The 25237-nt window shown below is 42.4% G+C and overlaps 1 protein-coding gene across 2 annotated transcripts; it reads right to left on the reverse strand.

Annotated features, from left to right (window-relative positions):
- Window positions 1-3000: 3000 nt before the first annotated feature.
- Window positions 3001-24975, reverse strand: timm17a (translocase of inner mitochondrial membrane 17 homolog A (yeast)). 2 transcript variants are annotated; one of them, XM_078242307.1, is made up of 6 exons: window positions 24796-24975; window positions 21180-21279; window positions 10480-10543; window positions 8843-8971; window positions 6215-6325; window positions 3001-4222 (listed from the first exon to the last, which is right to left on the reverse strand). In XM_078242307.1, exons 1-6 carry the CDS (start codon window positions 24819-24821, stop codon window positions 4152-4154), a joined length of 501 nt encoding a protein of 166 aa, XP_078098433.1. In that variant the 5' UTR covers window positions 24822-24975; the 3' UTR covers window positions 3001-4151. The 2 variants fall into 2 exon arrangements, with proteins under 2 accessions (XP_078098433.1, XP_078098434.1); XM_078242308.1 differs by lacking the exon at window positions 24796-24975 and adding an exon at window positions 23471-23987 and having other exon boundaries at window positions 3002-4222.
- Between the last annotated feature and the right edge of the window lie 262 nt (window positions 24976-25237).

Here is a 25237-nt window from a genome sequence, read left to right on the forward strand (position 1 = left end):
GTGACCACAATTCGGTGTCTTTTGTTATTGCAATGGAGAGGGATAGGGCTGTACGGCAGGGCAAGGTTTACAATTGGGGGAGAGGTAATTATGATGCGATTAGGCAAGAATTAGGGGGCATAAGATGGGAACAGAAACTGTCAGGGAAAGGCACTAATGAAAAGTGGAACTTTTTCAAGGAACAAATACTGGGTGTCCTTGATAGGTATGTCCCTGTCAGGCAGGGAGGAAATGGCCGAGTGAGGGAACCATGGTTCATGCAAGAGGTGGAATGTCTTGTGAAAAGGACGAGGGAAGCTTGTGTAGGGATGAGGAAACAAGGTTCAGATGGCTCGATTGAGGGTTACAAGTTAGCGAGGAATGAGCTGAAAAAGGGGCTTAGGAGAGCTAGGAGGGGACATGAGAAGTCCTTGGCGGGTCGGATCAAGGAAAACCCCAAGGCTTTTTACTCTTGTGAGGAATAAAAGAATGACCAGGGTGCGGTTAGGGCCGGTCAAGGACAGTAGTGGGAACTTGTGCATGGAGTCAGTAGAGATAGGCGAGGTGATGAATGAATACTTTTCTTCAGTGTTCACCAAGGAGAGGGGCCATGTTTTTGAGGAAGAGGTGTTACAGGCTAATAGGCTGGAGGAAATAGATGTTCGGAGGGAGGATGTCCTGGCAGTTTTGAATAAACTGATGGTCGATAAGTCCCCTGGGCCTGATGAAATATATCCTAGGATTCTTTGGGAGGTAAGGGATGAGATTGCAGAGCCTTTGGCTTTGATCTTTGGGTCCTCACTGTCCACGGGGATGGTGCCAGAGGACTGGAGAGTGGCGAATGCGGTTCCTCTATTTAAGAAAGGGAATAGAAATGACCCTGGTAATTATAGACCGGTTAGTCTTACTTCGGTGGTTGGTAAATTGATGGAGAAGGTCCTTAGGGATGGGATTTACGACCATTTAGAAAGATGCGGATTAATCCGGGATAGTCAGCACGGATTCGTGAAGGGCAAGTTGTGCCTCACAAATTTGATTGAATTTTTTGAGGTAACTAAGTGTCTTGATGAAGGTAGGGCAGTTGATGTCATATACATGGATTTTAGTAAGGCGTTTGATAAGGTCCCCCAGGGTCGGCTTATGATGAAAGTAAGGAGGTGTGGGATAGAGGGAAAGTTGGCCGATTGGATAGGTAACTGGCTATCTGATCGAAGACAGAGGGTGGTGGTGGATGGAAAATTTTCAGACTGGAGGCAGGTTGCTAGCGGAGTGCCACAGGGATCAGTGCTTGGTCCTCTGATCTTTGTGATTTTTATTAATGACTTTGAGGAGGGGGCTGAAGGGTGGATCAGTAAATTTGCTGATGACACCAAGATTGGTGGAGTAGTGGATGAGGTGGAGGGCTGTTGTAGGCTGCAAAGAGACATAGATAGGATGCAAAGCTGGGCTGAAAAATGGCAAATGGAGTTTAACCCTGATAAATGTGAGGTGATTCATTTTGGTAGGACTATTTTAAATGTGGATTACAGGGTCAAAGGTAGGGTTCTGAAGACTGTGGAGGAACAGAGAGATCTTGGGGTCCATATCCACAGATCTCTAAAGGTTGCCACTCAAGTGGATAAAGCTGTGAAGAAGGCCTATAGTGTGTTAGCTTTTATTAACAGGGGGTTGGAGTTGAAGAGCCGTGGGGTTATGCTGCAACTGTACAGGACCTTGGTGAAACCACATTTGGAATATTGTGTGCAGTTTTGGTCACCTCACTATAAGAAGGATGTGGGAGTGCAGGGGAGATTTACCAGGATGCTGCTTGGTTTGGAGGGTAGGTCTTCTGAGGAAAGGTTGAGGGAGCTAGGGCTGTTCTCTCTGGAGCGGAGGAGGCTGAGGGGAGACTTAATAGAGGTTTATAAAATGATGAAGGGGATAGATAGTGAACGATCAAAGACTATTTCCTCAGGTGGATGGAGCTATTACAAGGGGGCATAACTATAGGGTTCGTGGTGGGAGATGTAGGAAGGATATCAGAGGTAGGTTCTTTATGCAGAGAGTGGTTGGGGTGTGGAATGGACTGCCTGCAGTGATAGTGGAGTCAGACACTTTAGGAACATTTAAGCGGTTACTGGATAGGCACATGGAGCACACCAGGATGATAGGGAGTGGGATAGCTTGATCTTGGTTTCAGATAAAGCTCGGCACAACATTGTGGGCCGAAGGGCCTGTTCTGTGCTGTACTGTTCTATGTTCTATCCTCCCTCAGACCAACATCTACAATATTATGGCACTGATTTCAGCTAATTGCCTATGTTGGGCAGGCCACCTGCATGTCTGACACAAGAATCCCAAAACAAACACTCCAACCGCAACAAGTGGTTACCAGGAGGGTAGAAGAAATGTTTCAGGGACATCCTCAAAACCTCCCTGAAAAATGCAACATCTCCAATATGTGGGAGGTTCTTGCTAAAGACTATTCAAACTGGAGAAGCATCAATATAGGTGCCAAACATTCCAAACGCCTCTAACCGGCCCAGGTGGAGGCTCAGTGCAAACAGTGGAGGCTCAGTGCAAACAGCAGAAGCACCCAAAAATCTGAGCATCCCACCTGCCTCATCAAACACTACCTGCCCCACCTGTGGCATAATGTGCAGATACAGCATTGGCCATTTTTAATCACCTTAGGACCCACAACCCGAGTGGAAGGTCAGCCTTGGTCCCATGGACTGCTTAAAATGTAATCAGATGACAACTAAAGCACACTAGGAACAGAGTCAATCAAAAGAGAAGCCAAACTATGATACATCTCTCCCAATTTCTTGCCAGCAGGAGCTAAACTTCTCCAGCATTCAAATGTCCAAACACAAGAGGACTTCTGGAAAAGAACATGACTTGAAACCATAGACAGTTCCTTTGCATTTCAGGCTTGGGTATGAAATGAAGCAGTAATCAGCTGTCAGGTTATTGTGTCAAATAACCCAACTGAACTAATTTCAGTTTAGCAGAAATGAGTACTCGTATTGAGAGGTTACTAGAGAGATTGCATCGGAACACTTTAATTGCACCTTCTCTTATGTCAGTCAAATCAGCTGCTAACTTGAATCCCAGCCATAATCAATTCTAGGAATTAGAAGGTAGGGGGAAAACAAACAAATAGTTCCATACTAAGACAATTTTTTATTGATGTTCTATGTGTGACAAAACACATTTTTCTCATATACTGGTATTCTTCACTGCCACAATTGTAACTCCTAATGGAAATTTTACTATCAAGACGAGTTGCTTCATGCACAATTCACCAAGGTGTTGGATGGACAGCACTAACGTGGCATTCGTAAAGATACATTAGATTTGAAAACCCAATCATTCCAGGTCAATACACAGGTTTTCTTGTCAATACTGGTGCTTCAATTCCCATCTTTCACTTATTATAAAGATGTTGAGTAGTTTCTCCCCCATCAAGTGTTTTAACTTGAATTCAACTATAAATAGGTCAAATAATTGTCACCTTTTTATAATCACTTCAATTAGAATGCCTGGAGTCTTAGCAAAACACATTCAGCTCATAGCAAGTGTATTCATAAACCTAACAGCCAAAGTAATAAATAAACTAAATCTTTAAAATTCAAAGTAGATGATTTGGTCTTCCATTTTTAATGTAATGAGATGGAACTCTTGCCCTTGCAATAGTGGTTTGTGACCTTGCTAGTTAAAACCAATGTCTGAAAAGTATTCTGCCCTTAGGAAGAGTTGGGATGTTGTGATTATATTTTGTTGGATTTGAAATGACAAAAGAGACACTGTCATTGAATATTTGACCATACAGTTTACAAATATATTTACTGGAGAACTCTATAAAACTCAGGCACAAAATAATTTTGGATTATATAACTATTCTGATACAAGAGCCTTCATATCAAGGTAAGATATGGTATATACCATATATACATATATTCCACAGCCATTGGCAGAAAATCACTTTTTTTGTAAAGTTTTCTACAACGGCCTTTTCTAATCACACCAGCCCTGCAATAACTCACATCAGCCACCTTTAAAAAATGGTTACATATGACTATGTAGGATGGTGTGCTCTTCAGAGGATGTCTGGAGTGCCTTATTTGTTCCCGTAATAACACTATTAGTCCTTCAGCATCCACAAAGTTAGAGGTATTGCAACCGATTTGTCACTGATATTGTCTATATTCGCCAAACGTTGGAGTTTGTAGCTGAGTTGGGTCATCTGCAAACTGTGGACCTATATGGGTAGAAAAAGAACGGTTAAAAAAAATACTTGTATATATTCTCCAACTTTCTCCTCAGTAATTGCACAATCAGATCACTGGTTTTTGTTCAACCTTCCCAAATTAATTCTATACTCATTTAACACGATCCAATACCACTGAAATTCGATCACTTTCTTGCAGTTGTTTTTAACTTTAAAACTTAGTGAACGAGTGCATCACCAATCAAACTTAATTGCACATGGTGACTGTGGCTTGTAGAGCTCCTGTCTGTCTTTTCACACAATTTTTCATACTGCAACCAGGTTTACAGTTTTAAAATCTAGTACGTTATAACTGTTAACATACAATAACTGGGATTATTACTTTGTTCTCTAAAATTTAAATGGCTAATTTTTATATATAGAATCACCCAAAGATTTAAAAAAATCATCCATAAAGCTCTTCGTAGGCATTTACATGTTAATTCAAAACTGATTCTCATTTTTGTTCAATTTAAATTCTAATCTTTCCTGGTCTGAATCAGGAATTGTCCATTTTTACCTGGCTAGCACAATTTAAAGTCCTATGACTGAAATTTCTAGCCAAGTGTTTCTGCTTTGCGTATAATCGGTGATCTGGATCAAGTTGCACTTGTTTTCAAGTGTTTTTTTTTGCTCAAGTTTCTGATCAACTTCATTACATATCCTTGATTGGCAAATCTTTCATGAACCTGCACAACTGAATAATGCCTTAGAATTTAGTTATATTTTAAAATTTGCCTTAATAGTCCTTGATAAATTTAGGAGTAATTTATACAGCTAAAATGGACTTAGCACAAAATCAGTGCCAAGATCGTCGCCTGTGAATAGCACCAATTTAAATAGTGGAAAAAGACTTAAACCTTCAGAATCAATTACAAATGAAATTGGTGTGCAGCAGTCAGTTTCTTAGCAAGTATATTAAATGCTTTCAAAACACATCTATTAATGTTCTTCCAACTAAACACTCAGCCTCTATGAAAGCCCATAATGGATGCAATTAGCAGAAATTCACAATGCTGATTAATTTGATCTGAGAATGAGGCAGCTTTGTGGGTGGGATTGGCTCTAACTTCGAACATTACATACTTTGAGCTAATGTGACAGATAGTGGAAATATTTGCATTGGGCATATTTGGCGCCTGAAATACCTTGATCTATTGTACTTGTTTAACCAATTTCAGGCTATTTGTGCTGCAAGAAACAGCACAACCAAACAGAAACTCCATGCCCCATGTGTTTGAGGTTTTCTTTTAGGGAGTGATAGTGTGGGGAGAGTTTCTCAATTTTTGTGTATAGGTCTTAAATTGTGCAACCTGTCACATATTTCTGATCAGCTGTGAAAGTTTGGACATCCCTGATCCCTACAGCATTTTTGTTTTAGTTTAATTCTTTTGTCAGTAAAAATATAACAGACGTATGAAAATTTGTTGAAGTCCAACCAGTGATTCAAATAGAAATACTAATTACATAGTTATTTAGGTTTTCTAGATGATATAAAACTTACTGAAAATTTCAGCTGCTATTATTCTAACAAACTTGTACAGAAAATGTTTGTAAATAGATATGAACTAACATTAACAACTTTTAATGTATTAGTTTGTGCATTTGGTACAACAGGTTGTTTCCCCAAGTTATTTTGTACTGTGGAAAGCAAACATCTGATATTACACTTGCAATAATATTGAAATTTGTGCTGTACCAAGTAATGAAATGTTTTCATCACCCAATCTTAACGAACAATGATACCAATACATAACTCAAATAGGGAAGCTGCACAAACTTGCAAATGGAAAGGAAAACTTCCTGAGGGAAGAACCTTCATATCCTCCTAGTGGGCTCACTAGAGCACTTATCTGGGGAATTTAACCATCCGTCCAGGCAAAGCAAAATGCTGTTACACTTAAATATATATTTATATACATTAATAATACTTTTATACATTTGTTCTTAGTGAGCAATACCATATTTATATTTGCAATTTACCTGTTGGGAATTGTGTTGAAGCAAACCGTGTCAGCATTATTCCAGCTCCTTCAATCAAGGCAAGAAGTATACCTCCCATAGCAGCTGATCCCACCATTGCCACTGGACCATCTAAATGAAAGTCGCATAGTTTATATGTTATAATAAATACTCTAGAAGTAACTAAAAAGATATCAAACCAAATTATACTAATGATTTGCAAACAGAATTTCTTTCTTAAAAGCGAAGGAATAAAACTGGCATTCTTGTTTTGGTAGTTGAGGGAAATGCTGTGGATATGGTGCACATGGACACGAAGAAAGCCTTTGATAAAGTACCAGACAGAATATTATTGGAAAAAGATTAAGGAATACGAAGTTGGGGGAACAGTAAATTGGACTAAAAGCTGATTAGAAGGGAGGAATCAGTTAAGCAGTTTCGCATTGGTTGCAAGTAGATACTTGTCCTGCAAGATTTTGTTTTGGGACTATCATGCACTATATACATCAGTGATTTTAAGAAAGAGCTAGGAAACAAGTGTTCACATTTGCAGATAATACTAAAATATGATGAATAAAATAAATGAATCCTAGGACCAAATGAAGCTTCATGGGAGAGACTGATCAAATTATTCAATGGACCAAAAAGTAGGAAATAAAATTCAATGTCAGCAAGGGTGAGGTGGTACATTTTGATTTTAAAAGACTTAATTGGAGATCATTGGATGATGTGGAAAGAAAGGGAATTGGAGATTTGGATTCTCAATACATCAAAAGCAGCAAGTGGATAAAGACCTGTGGAACACAGTTTTATGACATGCGGTATAGAATATAAACATCAAGATTCAATGGTAAACCTATATTGAGTTGGAATGCTAGATTCTGTTTTTGTCTCCAAACCATTTGAAAGTTGCCAAGGTATTACAAGATAAAACTTAGACCCACTGGGATGTTTCCTGTTATGAGGATACCAAAAATTAGATCTAATGGAAATAATAGAACAATTTAATAGGTGTTTAAAATGTTAAGGGTATAGGGCAGAAATATACTGTTTCCAGAGTTAAATGGGTCAACTACAAGGAATAGAGTTGCAAGATTAAAAATTTAGGACAATGAGCAAAAATGTGATAAGACTAAATAAAGAATGCATTATTGAAGTTAGTGATTGAAACAGTGACCATGGGATAAAGGCAAATGGGAATGAGGCATTATCATGTGATATTTCCATTATTGCAATATCTCGTTGCTGTAAAACTGATGAACAAAATTAAAGGAGGTGACAGCATTTTCACTGGTTTCCTGCTGTTTGTCCCCAGGAACAGTACATGAAATCAAGGTTCCAGGGGAGTTAAAAATAAATGGATAATGTTGTAATATCATCTTCAACAAATGCTTCACACCATGGCTAAGACGTAGAGCAGTCACATAAGCTTATACATCTGACACATTTTATTTTAAAACAGTAAAATAGAAACTGGAGTTCCACAGGTTTTAGACATAGAGTATTTTTAAAATTAGATAATTTTTATTATCTAATCAAAGCATGGAAATTATCACTGTAACTATTCCAAAACGGAGATCTATACTTCAAATTCCAACAAATACCTATAACTAAGGTGCTATTGGACAAATTCAGAATATAATCCCTCCCAACTGCACTTCACTAAATTACAATTAAAAGCATTCTAGAAATCTTTGTGCCTTTTGGGGTCACAGGCACATGCAACTGAAATCCAAACTAGCATAACTGAAAATTGGGGAATGTTGGAAAGATGATTAGCAGCCAGATTATACATTGTTAAACCATGAATCAATGAGATTTGGGTTTTTGGAGGGGGGGGCGGGCAGTCACTTGCAGATTTCAAAGCATCAACCTATTATAACTGCTCAAAACCCATTCACAGTGGCAAACAGGCACACATAGTTACCGGTTTCCAATTTGGGCAATAGAAAGATAATAGGTGGGTCTGCAGCCGGCATTCAGATTACAATAGAAAGTGTAAAGACACCTTTGGTATGTAATCAACAGGTTTGCAGAGCTAGAATTAATTGGATTGTGTTACCTTTGTATCACCATGAACAAATATCACTGCAAGACATTTATTTTGAATAATGACAATAGATCAATTTCAAATTCTGGATTGTGTAAAGCATTCTTTTAAAACAGGAGTGATACATTACAGCTTCCAAAGCTTTCTGCAGCATATAAGTGACAATATTTTTGGAGGCCAATAGGTTTTGTCTTCTTGGGTTTATTACAACTTTGAAATCCCCGTTTGTATAAAAACACAGTTAAATAAAATGACCCTAAAATACAGATTCATGATTATTATAACCCTCATGATAATGGTAGTTTTGACAGAGCAGAGCAATATATGGAAAGAGTATTACAGCAGTGTCTTACAAAATTCAAGTTCCCCTACTGAAATGTATCCCAAATGACAGGGCAGCAAAATAAAAACAAGATTCAAAATGGCAAACTTTTTTTAAGTCGAGGTAATTATAAAATCAGCTATTAGTGAAATACAAAGGAACATCTGTGAATCTAAAGCCTCTTAAGATTCCTATTCTTTACTAATACCTTGTTGCATACCAAGTTGAGACATCACTCATGATTTATACTGACAAAAATACAGACTATTTCACTCACTTCGTGCAGCTAATATGGCTCCTGTTAAGGCTCCACTGGTTATAGAATTCCATGGATCTTCTTTACCTCTGACCTTCACTAAGCCACAGTCAATCATTGAAAACAGCCCACCCCATATAGCAAAGCTACCTAAAATCATAAAGAGAGAAGAAATCATTAGCTACATAAAATAAACTGGTCTAAATTATTGCATAAATTGTGCAGCAGAAAGCTGAAACGTTCCGAAGCATGCTCCAAATGTATAGTGAGTACTTTAACCCACTGTTTGGAGTACCTCAATAGAAAAAGAAACATTATACAAATAAAAACATCAATAACTACATAAAACCGTCGATTTACTGCGGTCTGATCTAAATGGAATAGAATATGCAATAGTTCATAACAATTTATTTAATAATTTTGTTATATTAAGCAGTGGAACACCTTAAAAGTAATTTTTTTCTTTCAATCGGGTTTTCTCAATCAGGAAATTCATGTGTTTTTCTGATGCTTGGCAGGCATTAGTATTACCTAATAAATAATACCTGAAATATTCCAATCAAATAACAGTAACTCATTATAAAAAGCTGTTTTATTCAGGTCAGCTTAAAAAAAAAGTTGTATTTGCTGGTTATGATAAGGATTGTCAGCAATAATGCAGTATTCCTGTAGCACAGAATATTGACAGCTCTGAGTGGCGGCAACAAATACTTTGTCGAGGAATTGTCCTACTGGGTGTCCCATTCAAAATTTGCCTTCTATTGTTAAAAAGGGCAAGTGTATAATGGAGGCAATAGATTGGCCACTTTGCAGGACCCCTGCAAAATGCTTCACAATCAATTAGTTCCTTTTGAAGTACAGTGAATTGTCATGAAGGCAAAAACAGGTTCCAATTTTCACATTGATGCAAGGTTCATTAAGTAAATGGGATGAATAGTCAATTCATTTTAGTGGTGTTGAGCGAAAGGAATGGTTAGCTGGAACACTGGGTGAACTCCCTACTTTTCTTCAAGCTTTTCCTCTTTACATCGACTTGAAAAGGTAGGTGATGCAATGATACCTCTGTCTAACTTCTCACCCAAAATGTGACATCTCTGACAACAGAGCTCTCCCTCAGAAGTCATCACTCTAGATTGCGTGCCCAAAACCTCAAGTAGGCCAGGTAAAAGTATTATGAATTACCCCATGCCAAAACAGGATAGCTCTGATGGTATAGTTTATTAAGTGGTCTGTACTCCCAAAACACAGTGAAATAATTTAACAAAATTACTTTCAGAAAGCCTGAGAGAATCCATTTTTAAAAACAAACGTTATCACGAGCCTCAGAAACCCAGCACTTGCTAGAAAGACTGCTAAATTAGAGCCCCATTGTTTGACTTAGATTTAGATGGTTTTGTTTCCCTACCCTCAAGGTATCTCATTACCAATTTTGCCACTCCAATTAAGCAAGCATGTTCTGCCTGGGATATTTCATGTCTGAACAGCTTATGTTGGCACAGTACAGTATTCAGCTATAATTGCAATTTTTTTGCCATTTGCTCCTCATGGATCAACTTCGTTCTCGTCAGAACCAACATAATTCAAAACCAAACCTTTAAAGCTGTCTCTATAATTTTAAGTAATAAATGCAACTTCTGTAACAAATATAACAAACATACCTCCTAACTGTGGAGCTCTGGTCTTAACTGCTGTCAGACTTCCGCGAAGTCTGTGACTCATTCCCTGTTTTTAACCAAGAAAAATGTAGGTTAATAGAACTTGAAAGTAGGCTTAAAGATATGCAAGCAAATACAAAATGAAGTACCTGAATTATCACAGAATCTGTATTAATATTCATAATGCAGGTACTTAAAAAGACACTTCACAATAACAATGTGATTCACCCAAAACCAAAGTAAGCTAGAAAAGATATGTATGTGGGTCACTCCCCATTTTTGTGGTTGTGTGCATATTTGTGGATGCCTCAGACCAAATTGAAGACCATGTGTGTAATTCAACCAAACTGTTGGGAATCAATTGTTTCAGACTCCTACACTGGCACCACTTACCAAAAATACTATTCTTATTATTTCTACACAAATAGTGGATGACAAAATTGATTTAACATATAAAAGCCAAAACTTTCGAAGGCATAGAAGGTAAAACACATGAACAATAACTACAATTCACATTTTAAAACATTTCCCAAGGTTTTTCAGAGGCACAAGAAAAAGCAGATGTTGAACCAAGAGATGAGGTAGGTCTCAAAGAAAGAAAATTCAGTGGAAGAAACACGGAGAGAATCACAGAATTGTTACGGTGCATAAGGAGGCTATTCGGTCCATCATGTCGGCACTGGCTCTTTGAATGAACCGTATGACTTAGTGCCATTCTCCTGCCTTTTCCCCGTATCCTTGCACATTGCTTTTATTCAAATAATCGAATGCCCTCTCGAATGCCTCAATTGAACCTGCCTCCACCACTCTTCCAAGCAGTGCATTCCAGACCCGAAACACTCGCTGTGCGAAAAATCTTTTTCTCACATTACATTTGCTTCTTTTGCAAGTCACTTTAAATCTATGCCCTCTTGTTCTCAATCCTTTTACAAGCAGAACAGTTTCTCCCCATCTACTCTGTCCAAACCCCTCATGATTTTGAATACCCCTTCAAATCTGCTCTTAGTCTTCTCCTCTCCAAGGAGAACAGTCCCAACCTCTCCAATCTACCTTCATAACTGAAGCTTCTCATTCCTGGTACTATTTTTGTAATTCAAGAGCATCATAGGAAGGGAATTTATGAGTATGGGGGCTTCAGCATCTGAAGATATTGTTGTCAGTGCTGCAACAAAGAAAGTGTATGCCAGAATCAAACAGGAACAACATGTTCAGGAATAGAGAAGTATATTGAGCTGGAGAGGATTACAGAAATAGGACTAATCGCTATCATGGAGGGACTTATAACACAAGAATTTAAGGGAAAATGGAGAGAAACCAAGTACCTTCAGATCTGATATTTGCACAAAAATTAGTTGCTGAAATGTTAGCAATTGAACAAATATCAGTAGCAGGCGCGGATGTGAAGGTGTTTTTTTTTGAAGAAGGACAATCACATAGTGGATGGGTTTTGTTTTTACGGATGTTGCATAACCGGACTTCCAGAAGACAGTTGATAAGGATCACGTTATAGAACATAGAACATAGAACATAGAAAGTCACAGCACAAACAGGCCCTTCGGCCCACAAGTTGCGCCGATCACATCCCCACCTCTAGGCCTATCTATAGCCCTCAATCCCATTAAATCCCATGTACTCATCCAGAAGTCTCTTAAAAGACCCCAACGAGTTTGCCTCCACCACCACCGACGTCAGCCGATTCCACTCACCCACCACCCTCTGAGTGAAAAACTTACCCCTGACATCCCCCCTGTACCTACCCCCCAGCACCTTAAACCTGTGTCCTCTCGTAGCAACCATTTCAGCCCTTGGAAATAGCCTCTGAGAGTCCACCCTATCCAGACCCCTCAACATCTTGTAAACCTCTATCAGGTCACCTCTCATCCTTCGTCTCTCCAGGGAGAAGAGACCAAGCTCCCTCAACCTATCCTCATAAGGCATGCCCCCCAATCCAGGCAACATCCTTGTAAATCTCCTCTGCACCCTTTCAATGGCTTCAACATCTTTCCTGTAATGAGGTGACCAGAACTGCGCGCAGTACTCCAAGTGGGGTCTAACCAGGGTCCTATAAAGCTGCAGCATTATCTCCCGACTCCTAAACTCAATCCCTCGATTAATGAAGGCTAGTACGCCATACGCCTTCTTGACCGCATCCTCCACCTGCGAGGCCGATTTAAGAGTCCTATGGACCCGGACCCCAAGGTCCTTCTGATCCTCTACACTGCTAAGAATGGTACCCTTCATTTTATACTGCTGCTCCATCCCATTGGATCTGCCAAAATGGATCACTACACACTTATCCGGGTTGAAGTCCATCTGCCACTTCTCTGCCCAGTCTTGCATTCTATCTATGTCTCGCTGCAACTTCTGACATCCCTCCAAACTATCCACAACACCACCTACCTTGGTGTCGTCAGCAAACTTACCAACCCATCCCTCCACTTCCTCATCCAGGTCATTTATGAAAATGACAAACAGCAAGGGTCCCAGAACAGATCCCTGGGGCACTCCACTGGTCACTGACCTCCATGCAGAGAAAGACCCCTCCACAGCCACTCTCTGCCTTCTGCAGGCAAGCCAGTTCTGGATCCACAAGGCAACAGCCCCTTGGATCCCATGCCCTCTCACTTTCTCAAGAAGTCTTGCATGGGGGACCTTATCGAACGCTTTGCTGAAGTCCATATAGACCACATCCACCGCTCTTCCTTCGTCAATGTGCTTGGTCACATTTTCAAAGAACTCAACCAGGCTCGTAAGGCACGACCTGCCCCTGACAAAGCCGTGCTGACTACTTTTGATCATACTAAACTTCTCTAGATGATCATAAATCCTGTCTCTCAGGATCCTCTCCATCAACTTACCAACCACTGAGGTTAGACTCACCGGTCGGTAATTTCCCGGGCTGTCCCTGTTCCCTTTCTTGAATATAGGGACCACATCCGCAATCCTCCAATCCTCCGGAACCTCTCCCGTCTCCATCGACGATGCAAAGATCATCGCCAAAGGCTCCGCAATCTCCTCCCTCGCCTCCCACAGTAACCTGGGGTACATCCCATCCGGTCCCGGCGACTTACCAACCTTGATGCCATTCAAGGGGTTGGGAGTGAGGAGACAGATTAGGGATAATGGGCAAGTTCACTGATTGGCAGAATACAACAATGGATGTTTCAGGCATTTGTACTGGTGCCTCAACTTTTTACCAAATATATTGACTTGATTAATACAGTTGTATAGGAGGCACAATATGTTATGCAGTTGGCAGCAGGGAGTTTTAAAAGGGGCACAGACATATTAAGTAAGTGGGAAATACTATGGCAGATGGGAGTTTAATGTGAAAGTATGCAGCCAACCACTCTGAACCTGAGAAAGACAAACTGTTCATACTGTCTTAAATGGCTAGGAGCTGTGGAGGAGCAAAGAAATATAGGAGTCTCTATACGGAAATCGCTTTATGCTAGTGCACAGGTAGGAATTGCAATGGAATGTTGGTCTTTATCTCAAAGAAGTTGGCATTCAAAAGTGAGGAAGTAATGCTTCAGCTGTATATGAGTTTTAATCAGAAAGATGAAGCGCGAGGCAGGAGAGTCTTGGAATATTAAAGTCTAGAAGTTACAAAGGCAAGGATTAGGGTTTCAGCAGCAGATAAGCTGCAAGAAGCATTGGATCGTGTTGGGGGAATGTTACGGAGGTGAAAATAGATGATTTTGGTGATGGAGTGTACATGTAGTCGGATGTTCATCTCTTTGTCAAATATGTTATAAGGTTGCAAACATTCTGATTTAGCCTCAGACTGTCACGGAGAGCGATGGAGTTGATGGCTTGGGAACAGAATTTGCATTAGGAACTGGAAATAATGGCTTCGATCTTCCCAATATTTAGTTGAAGGAAAATTGTGCACACCCAGTCCTGAATGCTGGCCAATTAGCATGACATAGAAAGTGGAGAGTTTGACAGATTTGGTGGTGGTGACGTAGAGGTGTCACCAGCATTCATATTGAACCTAATATGTTTTTGGGCAGGCAACAAATAGGAGTGGGAGGGGGACAAAAACAGATCCTTGAGAGACTCTACAGATAATGGTACAGGAATAGAAAGAGAACACACTGCAGGTGGTTCTAGTAGGGAAATCCAGAAAGATCTTAAAATTAGAGTCAAGATATTTGGGAACAAAATAAGGGAACATTTGTCACATAAAGAATACAAATCTGGAACTTCTCTAGCAAAAAGCTGTGTAACTTGGGGTCAATTGTGTTCAATAGCGTCACAAGAACATGATTTATATCTCAGAATCTCTATAGTGAGGGAGGTCATTCAGCCCATCAAGTATGTACTAACTCTCCAAAAGAGCATCTTACCCACGCCCACACCTCCACCCTATTCTCGTAACCCTACACATTTACCATGGCTAATCCACCTAACCTACATATCGATGGACTGTGGGAGGAAAGTGGAGCACTGGGAAGAAACCCATGCAGGCATGAGGAGAACACGCAAACTCCACACAGTCACCCAAGGCCAGAATCAAACCTGGGTCCCTGGTGCTGCGAGGCAGCAGCGCTAACCACTATGCCACCATATCAAATCATGATTCTTAAAACCACTGGCTGGAAAGGTAAATTGAGCCCAAAGATAATGACCTTAGGGGAATGAATGAACCACATATCCCGACCCCATTAAGACGGGACGGCACAGTGGCAAAGTGGTTAGCACTGTTGTCTCATAATGCCAGGGACCCAGGTATGATTCCCGGCTTGGGTCACCGTCTGCATTATTGTTTGTAGGCTTACATTAACACTGCATTGAAGTTACTGTGAAAACCCCCTAGTTGCCACGCACCGGCAACCGTTTGGGTAGACTGAGGGAGAATTTAGCATGGCCAATGCATCTAACCAGCATGTCTTTCTGGCTGTGGAAGGAAACTGGAGCACTCAGAGGAAACCTACGGAGACACGGGGAGAACGTGCAAACTCTACAGTCACCCAAAGCCAGAATCAAGGCCAGACACGGGGAGAATGTGCCACTCCAGCATGCTGGCACAGTAGTTAGCACTGCTGCCTAACAGCACAGGGACCCAGGTTTGATTCTGGCCTTGGGTGACCATTTGTGTGGAGTTTGCATGTTCTCCCCATGTCTGTGTGGGTTTCCTCCGGGTGCTCCCGTTTCCTCCCGCAGTCTGAAAGACGTGCTGGTTAGGTGCATTGGCCATGCTAAATTCTCCCTCAGTGCACCCGAACAGTCGCTGGAGTGTGGCGACTAGGTGATTTTCACAGTAACTTCATTGCAATGTTAATATAAACCTACTTACGACACTAATAAACAGACTTTTAACAATCATATGGTGTACTCAACTGGGTGGAGGTGCACCATTAAATCCAATTATTTGGACAATGGAAGCCTGGCAAAGAGGGATTCCCAGACATGAACCAATCAGGTTACAAAGGAATTACATGAGCCATGACCATGTTTGAATCACTGGGCGACAGTCATGTGTCAAGCCCACCGTGTATTTAAGCATCTGCTTTCGCTACAGTACATGTTAAGTAGCCAGGATGCTGAAGGACACTCACGAATGGGGTGCCCTCCTTTCTCTCTCTCACTCAACTTGCAAGTTTTGGAACTCTTTTTGCTGATTGAAACTACTACCCAGGTGCCACACACACAGCTTCTTAAAGGAACTCAATCCTGCTACTGCCTCCAGAAGAACAGACAAATCATCTGTCTACATCTTTAAAATGCCCGAACAAGGAAAGCAGCAGGACCACCAAATTGAGCCTGAAGCCAGCCAAGTAACCAACCTCCAATGGCTCTAACTTCTCCACTCTGTAATCTATTTGTGTGTGTGTGTGTATGTGTGAGAACTTTGACATTGTGTGTGCGAAAGACAGAGCATCTTTTTTTTTTTACTTGGACCAGCTTAACTACAATAAAAGCTATTCTCTTTGTTAAAACTCAAGAAAACCTGCCCAAGTGTGTCTTCTATGATCAACAGCATGCAAACAGTTAAACATCATTGAATTGACAAGTATATCCATGTTTTTGAGGAAGAGAAGGTGTTACAGGCTAATAGGCTGGAGGAAATAGATGTTCGGAGGGAGGATGTCCTGGCAGTTTTGAATAAACTGAAGGTCGATAAGTCCCCTGGGCCTGATGAAATGTATCCTAGGATTCTTTGGGAGGCAAGGGATGAGATTGCAGAGCCTTTGGCTTTGATCTTTGGGTCCTCGCTGTCCACAGGGATGGTGCCAGAGGACTGGAGAATGGCGAATGTTGTTCCTCTGTTTAAAAGAGGGAATAGAAATGACCCTGGTAATTATAGACCGGTTAGTCTTACTTCGGTGGTTGGTAAATTGATGGAAAAGGTCCTTAGAGATGGGATTTACGACCATTTAGAAAGATGCGGATTAATCCGGGATAGTCAGCACGGGTTCATGAAGGGCAAGTCGTGCCTCACAAATTTGATAGAATTTTTTGAGGAGGTAACTAAGTGTGTTGATGAAGGTAGGGCAGTTGAAGTCATATACATGGATTTTAGTAAGGCGTTTGATAAGGTCCCCCATGGTCGGCTTATGATGAAAGTGAGGAGGTGTGGGATAGAGGGAAAGTTGGCCGATTGGATAGGTAACTGGCTGTCTGATCGAAGACAGAGGGTGGTGGTCGATGGAAAATTTTCAGATTGGAGGCAGGTTGCTAGCGGAGTGCCGCAGGGATCAGTGCTTGGTCCTCTGATCTTTGTGATTTTTATTAATGACTTCGAGGAGGGGGCTGAAGGGTGGCTCAGTAAATTTGCTGATGACACCAAGATTGGTGGAGTAGTGGTTGAGGTGGAGGGCTGTTGTAGGCTGCAAAGAGACATAGATAGGATGCAAAGCTGAGCTGAAAAATGGCAAATGGAGTTTAACCCTGATAAATGTGAGGTGATTCATTTTGGTAGGACTAATTTAAATGTGGATTACAGGGTCAAAGGTAGGGTTCTGAAGACTGTGGAGGAACAGAGAGATCTTGGGGTCCATATCCACAGATCTCTAAAGGTTGCCACTCAAGTGGATAGAGCTGTGAAGAAGGCCTATAGTGTGTTAGCTTTTATTAACAGGGGGTTGGAGTTGAAGAGCCGTGGGGTTATGCTGCAACTGTACAGGACCTTGGTGAGACCACATTTGGAATATTGTGTGCAGTTCTGGTCACCTCACTATAAGAAGGATGTGGGAGCGCTGGAAAGAGTGCAGAGGAGATTTACCAGGATGCTGCCTGGTTTGGAGGGTAGTTCTTATGAGGAAAGGTTGAGGGAGCTAGGGCTGTTCTCTCTGGAGCGGAGGAGGCTGAGGGGAGACTTAATAGAGGTTTATAAAATGATGAAGGGGATAGATAGAGTGAACGTTCAAAGACTATTTCCTCGGGTGGATGGAGCTATTACAAGGGGGCATAACTATAGGGTTCGTGGTGGGAGATATAGGAAGGATATCAGAGGTAGGTTCTTTACGCAGAGAGTGGTTGGGGTGTGGAATGGACTGCCTGCAGTGATAGTGGAGCCAGACACTTTAGAAACATTTAAGCGGTTATTGGATAGGCACATGGAGCGCACCAGGATGATGGGGAGTGGGATAGCTTGATCTTGGTTTCAGATAAAGCTCGGCACAACATCGTGGGCCGAAGGGCCTGTTCTGTGCTGTACTGTTCTATGTTCTATCCTTTTCAAAAAACCTGTTGCAGTCAAACAAGGAGTGGAAAAAGAGGGGAACCATTCGACCACTCTGCACCTGATTGTAACAATAGGTAAGGGGATCAGGCATATGGAACAGCTGAGATATAGATCAGCCATCTAAGTGGATGAAAGAACAGGCTCAAGGAGCCGAATTGCTTATTCCTGTTCTGTGACAAACAAGCTGGATTTGGCACAGGGCCAGATATGAGTATTAAAATATTTGGAAAAGACCATAAGACATAGGAGCGGAAGTAAGGCCATTCGGCCCATCGAGTCCACTCCACCATTCAATCATGGTTGATTTCAACTCCATTTACCCGCTCTCTCCCCATAGCCCTTAATTCCTCGAGAAATCAAGAATTTATCAATTTCTGTCTTGAAGACGCTCAACGTCTCGGCCTCCACAGCCCTCTGAGGCAATGAATTCCACAGACCTACCACCCTCTGGCTGAAGAAATTTCTCCTCATCTCTGTTCTAAAGTGACTCCCTTTTATTCTAAGGCTGTGCCCCCGTGTCCTAGTCTCCCCTGCTAATGGAAACAACTTCCCTACGTCCATCCTATCTAAGCCGTTCATTATCTTGTAAGTTTCTATTAGATCTCCCCTCAACCTCCTAAACTCCAATGAATATAATCCCACGATCCTCAGACGTTCATCGTATGTCAGGCCTACCATTCCTGGGATCATCCGTGTGAATCTCCACTGGACCCGCTCCAGTGCCAGTATGTCCTTCCTGAGGTGTGGGGCCCCAAATTGCTCACAGTACTCCAAATGGGGCCTAACCAGTGCTTTATAAAGCCTCAGAAGTACATCCCTGCTTTTGTATTCCAAGCCTCTTGAGATAAATGACAACATTACATTTGCTTTCTTAATTACGGACTCAACCTGCAAGTTTACCTTTAGAGAATCCTGGACTAGGACTCCCAAGTCCCTTTGCACTTTAGCATTATGAATTTTGTCACCGTTTAGAAAATAGTCCATGCCTCTATTCTTTTTTCCAAAGTGCAAGACCTCGCACTTGCCCACGTTGAATTTCATCAGCCACTTCTTGGACCACTCTCCTAAACTGTCTAAATCTTTCTGCAGCCTCCCCACCTCCTCAATACTACCTGCCCCTCCACCTATCTTTGTATCATCGGCAAACTTGGCCAGAATGCCCCCAGTCCCGTCATCTAGATCGTTAATATATAAAGAGAACAGCTGTGGCCCCAACACTGAACCCTGCGGGACACCACTTGTCACCGGTTGCCATTCTGAGAAAGAACCTTTTATCCCAACTCTCTGCCTTCTGTCTGACAGCCAATCGTCAATCCATGTTAGTACCTTGCCTCGAATACCATGGGCCCTTATTTTACTCAGCAGTCTCCCGTGAGGCACCTTGTCAAAGGCCTTTTGGAAGTCAAGATAGATAACATCCATTGGCTCTCCTTGGTCTAACCTATTTGTTATCTCTTCAAAGAACTCTAACAGGTTTGTCAGGCACGACCTCCCCTTACTAAATCCATGCTGACTTGTCCTAATCCGACCCTGCACTTCCAAGAATTTAGAAATCTCATCCTTAACGATGGATTCTAGAATTTTGCCAACAACTGAGGTTAGGCTAATTGGCCTATAATTTTCCATCTTTGGCTGAAAGTTATAGAAATTTAATGATGAAAAGCCTATGTTGGAATAATATGTCTGGTGGGAAAGAAGGCAATACAAGAGTAGAAAGCAATCAGATTTATAGAAACTGTTCCCTTCCTCAGCTCAAGATACATTTCACATTGAAGTGAACAACCTGGCATTATAAGTCTTCATGATGTGGAGATGCCGGCGTTGGACTGGGGTAAGCACAGTAAGAAGTCTCACAACACCAGGTTAAAGTCCAACAGGTTTATTTGGTAGCACAAGCTTTCGGAGCACTGCCCCTTCATCAGGTGAGTGGGAGTTGTGTTCACAAACAGGGCATATAAAGACACAAACTCAATTTACAAGATAATGGTTGGAATGTGAGTCTTTACAGGTAATCAAGTCTTGAAGGTACAAACAATGAGTGGAGAGAGGGTTAAGCACAGGTTAAAGAGATGTGTATTGTCTCCAGCCAGGACAGTTAGTGAGATTTTGCAAGCCCAGGCAAGTCGTGGGGGTTACAGATAGTGTGACATGAACCCAAGATCCCGGTTGAGGCTGTCCTCATGTGTGCGGACACCACAACACCACACAACCCTGCCACAGCAACCTCTGCAAGATGTGCTAGATCATCGACACGGATGTCATCACCTCACGTGAGAACACCACCCACCAGGTACATGGTACATACTCTTGCAACTCGGCCAACGTTGTCTACCTGATACGCTGCAGGAAAGGATGTCCCGAGGCATGGTACATTGGGAAGACCATGCAGGCGCTACGACAACGGATGAATGAACACCGCTCGACAATCAGGCAAGAGGGTTCTCTTCCTGTCGGGGAACACTTCAGCATTCACGGGCATTCAGCCTCTGATCTTTGGGTAAGCATTCCCCAAGGCAGCCTTTGAGACACATGACAATGCAGAATCACTGAGCAGAAACTGATAGCCAAGTTCCGCACACATGAGGACGGCCTCAACTGGGATCTTGGGTTCATGTCACACTATCTGTAACCCCCACGACTTGCCTGGGCTTGCAAAATCTCACTAACTGTCCTGGCTGGACAATACACATCTCTTTAACCTGTGCTTAACCCTCTCTCCACTTTCATTGTCTGTACCTTTAAGACTTGATTATCTGTAAAGACTTGCATTCCAACCATTATCTTGTAAATTGAGTTTGTGTCTATATATGCTCTGTTTGTGAACACAACTCTCACACACCTGATGAAGGGGCAGTGCTCCGAAAGCTTGTGGCTTGTGCTACCAAATAAATCTGTTGGATTATAAATCTTCCACAAGAGCAAAGCAAATGATGGCCAAAGAAATAATTGAACATTTTTAACTCACAAAAATCAGATACCCAAATTTTATCAGGGTTTTGAAATGACTTACCATTGGAGCGTTCCTGAAGCCTTTAATAGACTGAAAAATTCCACCACCAATGGCACCCATTGTAAAGGCACCACCACAGTCGTCGACAATCCTCCATGGGCTAATAAAAAATAACAAAAACATTACTCAAATACTGCAATTTAACTATTTTAGTTGTCCAACCAAAGAGGAAAGGCAAAAACACAAAACGACAATTCACCAATTCGTCCTAATGGCTGCTCCAACCATAGTCATGTGATGTACCCATGTAGCGTTTCCCTCTGTTAAGTTTAGAATAACCACAATGGATTGTACTTTTATAAAAAGGCTCTCCACAAATTTTACTCAATGTTACAGCAAATTATCGGTGACATCAATTTTCCTGGAAACAAATTCCACAGGAATGGCAAAATAATTCCAAAGTCTTTTTCTTTATATCCTCAGTCCATTAAACAACTTGATTTCACCTGATTTTTCTCATGCCATGCAAGATCACAAATAACACAGGCATTAACAACATCCTGTGGATTACAAGTGACGAGAAACTAAACTGGACTAGCCATATAAACACTGTGGCTACAAGAATCTCCACATCATGGCTACAAGAACAGGTCAGAGGCTGAGAATTCTGTGGCAATTAGCTCACCTCCTGATTCCCCAAAGGCTGTCTACAAGATACAAGTCAGGATTTTGACGGAATACCCTTGCCTGGATGACTGCAGCTCCAATAACACTCAAGAAGCTTGACATCATCCAGAACAAAGCAGCCCACTTGATTAGCATCCCTATTACAAAAAACCTTCATTCACTCCACCACTGGCACACAGCAGCAATGTATACCATCTAGAAGATGCACTGCAGGAGCTCACCAAGGCCCATCAGACAGCACTTTCCAACCCACGACCACTACCATCTAGAAGGGGACAAGAGAAACAGATACATGGGAACACCACCACCTGAGCTGCTCATCATCCTAACTTGGAAATATATTGTCATTCCTTCAATGTCACTGGGTCAAAATCCTGGAACTCCCTCTAACAGTACTATTGGTGTATCTACACCACATAGACTGCAGCAGTTCAAGGAGGTGGCACACAACACCTTTTCAAGGGCAATTAGGAACAATGAATGTTGTCCTAACCAGTGAAGCCCATATCAAAGAACAAAGAAAATTACAGCCCAGGAACAAGCCCTTCAGCCCTCCAAGCCTGCGCCGACTATGCTGCCAGGCTGAACTAAAACCCTTCCGGGGACCATATCCCTCGATTCCCATCCTATTCATGTATTTGTCCAGATGCCCCTTAAAACTCACTATCATATCCCTCAACCAAATAAAATAAATGACAAAAACAACTGCAATGTTTAACGTAACATGTTTCAGTAAATTTGCTCAATTACCAAAGTACTTCTGGAAACTAAGGATTAGAGACCAAAAGAGAAAATGCTGGAAAATCTCAGCAGGTCTGGCAGAAGCTTTGACAAAGGGTCATGTGGACTCGAAACGTCAGCTCTTTTCTCCCCTTACAGATCTGCCAGACCTGCTGAGATTTTCCAGCATTTTTTCTTTTGGTTTCAGATTCCAGCTTCCGCAGTAATTTGCTTTTATCTAAGGATTAGAGATGTCATTTTCACAGGTTACATGGATTCTGTATGATCAGCAAAGCCCTATAAAATTAAACCCACAGAATAAAATCTTTAAAACAAAAATCAGACATCAGCAGCTTCAACAGTTGCCCCATCACATCTGTCACTATATTTGCAAAGAATAAAACCGCTTCTCAGAAGCATCTCAAAGCATTTCACATATAAATTACTTCTAAAATGCAGTGAGCAAATGGCACCACCATTTTGCATACAGAAAGATCCCACAAGCAACAATAACGGGTCAGCTGATTTTGGTGCAATAGGTTGAAAGAGGAATGAATAATGGCCTTACTTTTCCAACAAAAATCAACAAGCACTCTTAAAATAGCCATCTGGATCAGTTTGACATCACATACGAAGAATAGAAAAATAATGCAGCACTCCCTCAACTTGGCACTGAAGTGTCAAGCAAGGGTAGGTACATGCTCAAATTTTGAAACGGGCTCAAATGCAACCTTCCAAAATGTTGCCAACAATACAAATTGACACTTCCCAATTCAGAATTCTCTAAAACCCAGGGTCGGCTTGGTGTGTGCAAAAAACATTCTTCTGTAGCCAGCTAAAGATCATAAAACGACATGAAATCATGCAACTTCAGTTACAGAAGTCGGTCCAACACTGACATGCCAAAAACGTGAAGTCTGAACAGCCAGTACGTCATGAGTTACCTTGACAGCATGTGCATTTCTATAGACCAGTGGTGAGCAACCCATCAAGGTTCTGAGTGCGGCCTGAGAGATATTTTGTTGACTGTTGCCCACATGTAGGGTTGCAGATTCCGTCTGCGTAGTTTTGTTCCCTACCAGTATTACTATAGTGATTTGCAAGGGAATGTGAAGTGAGGTGTGCTTTGATTGTGCACAATATTAACTGCGAGATCTGTGCAATCCCTCTGCATCCGAAGCGCAGTATGATGCAAATAAGGCAAGCATAAATATTTACTTTGTTTTTACCATTTGAAGTTGAGGACAATTCTATTAATATATGAATGATCAAACATTTTCTATAACTCATTATGAAATATTTGGCACGTATTTAATCTTACTCATGGGGACATGCCCGATTTCAACCTTGTGACCCAGAGATGAAGGAGGGCACTCATGCAGTCCACTCACTAGCCTACTTTGCCCCTCACTTTTCATTCCACCAGCCTCTGCATTCAAAGGATCACCTTCCATCAATTCCAGCAAGATGCTAGTGCAAAATATATCTTCCCTCACCACCCCCGATCCCAGTCAGTATATCACAGGAACCCTACTCCCAGTCCATTCCACCATCCAAACTCCTCATACCCTTCCCACAGCACCTTCTTTGCAATTGCAGAAGGTATAACACCTGTCTTTTACGTCCTCCCTCATCGTTCAAGGCTCTAAACATTCCTTTCTGGTGAAGCAAAATTTCCCTTGCACCTGCCCAGGGTGGTCAGGGGCGGGCGCCCCCCCCTGCCCAGGGGGGTCAGGGGCAGGCACCCCCCGCCCAGGGGGGTCAGGAGCTGGCACCCCCCTGCCCAGGGGGGTCAGGGGCTGGCACCCCCCTGCCCAGGACGGTCAGGGGCATGCACCCCCTTCCCAGGGGGGTCAGGGGCAGGCACCCCCCCTGCCCGGGGGGGGGGGTCAGGGGCGGCCTGCCCAGGGGGGTCAGGGGCGGGCGCCCCCCCTGCCCAGGGAGGTCAGGGGCAGGCGCCCCCCTGCCCAGGGGGTCAGGGGCACTGTTTCCCTCTCCCTCCCCGGGAAAGCTGTCTCTAAAGGTCAGAAACAATCATGCCCGGGACCTCCGCTGCTTCGTCCTCCCCTAGGCCGCAGGCCCTGGCTGCCGGTCACACACTCCATCAGGAAGGTCACAGCCACGGCCGGTCCCTATAATGGAAGTTTCTAGATTGTCCCCGATCGCTCCTCTCCTCTCCTCCCGGTACACAGCACACCCACCCGCGCCAGTCTCCCCCCGTAACCCTGAGCGCTGACCGGGACTCTTTCCCCCGCCGGGACCGGCTCACCATGGCTCGCGTGCATATTCCTCCATCTTCCTCCGTCACGTGTCTCCCTATCCGGCATGCACTATGCCCATGCTCACTAGGGCGCATGTGCAGAAGTGTAGCAATCGCTCAGGCATGTGGAAAAGCACTTTGAGTTGCCAAGCACAGTGCATGGGTATTTGTGTCAGGTCATTGTCCTTACTGAAAGCAAGATTTTGAAAAAAAAACAAAAAAACATTATCTCTGATGCAAAAATAAATTCGAAGTCAAAAGGAGCAGGAAAATACTCAGATCTGAAGCAACCCTTTCCTCCTCAATATAAAGGCAAAATACTGCGGATGCGCGAATCTGAAACAAAAAACAGAAAATGTTGGAGAAACTCAGCAGGTCTGACAGCATCTGTGGAGAGAGAATAGTGCTAACGGGGGCGATTCTCCCAAAAGTGTTGAATTGACAGGAAAAC

This window comes from Mustelus asterias, chromosome 25, assembly GCF_964213995.1.
Source record: "Mustelus asterias chromosome 25, sMusAst1.hap1.1, whole genome shotgun sequence".
Lineage (NCBI taxonomy): Eukaryota > Metazoa > Chordata > Chondrichthyes > Carcharhiniformes > Triakidae > Mustelus > Mustelus asterias.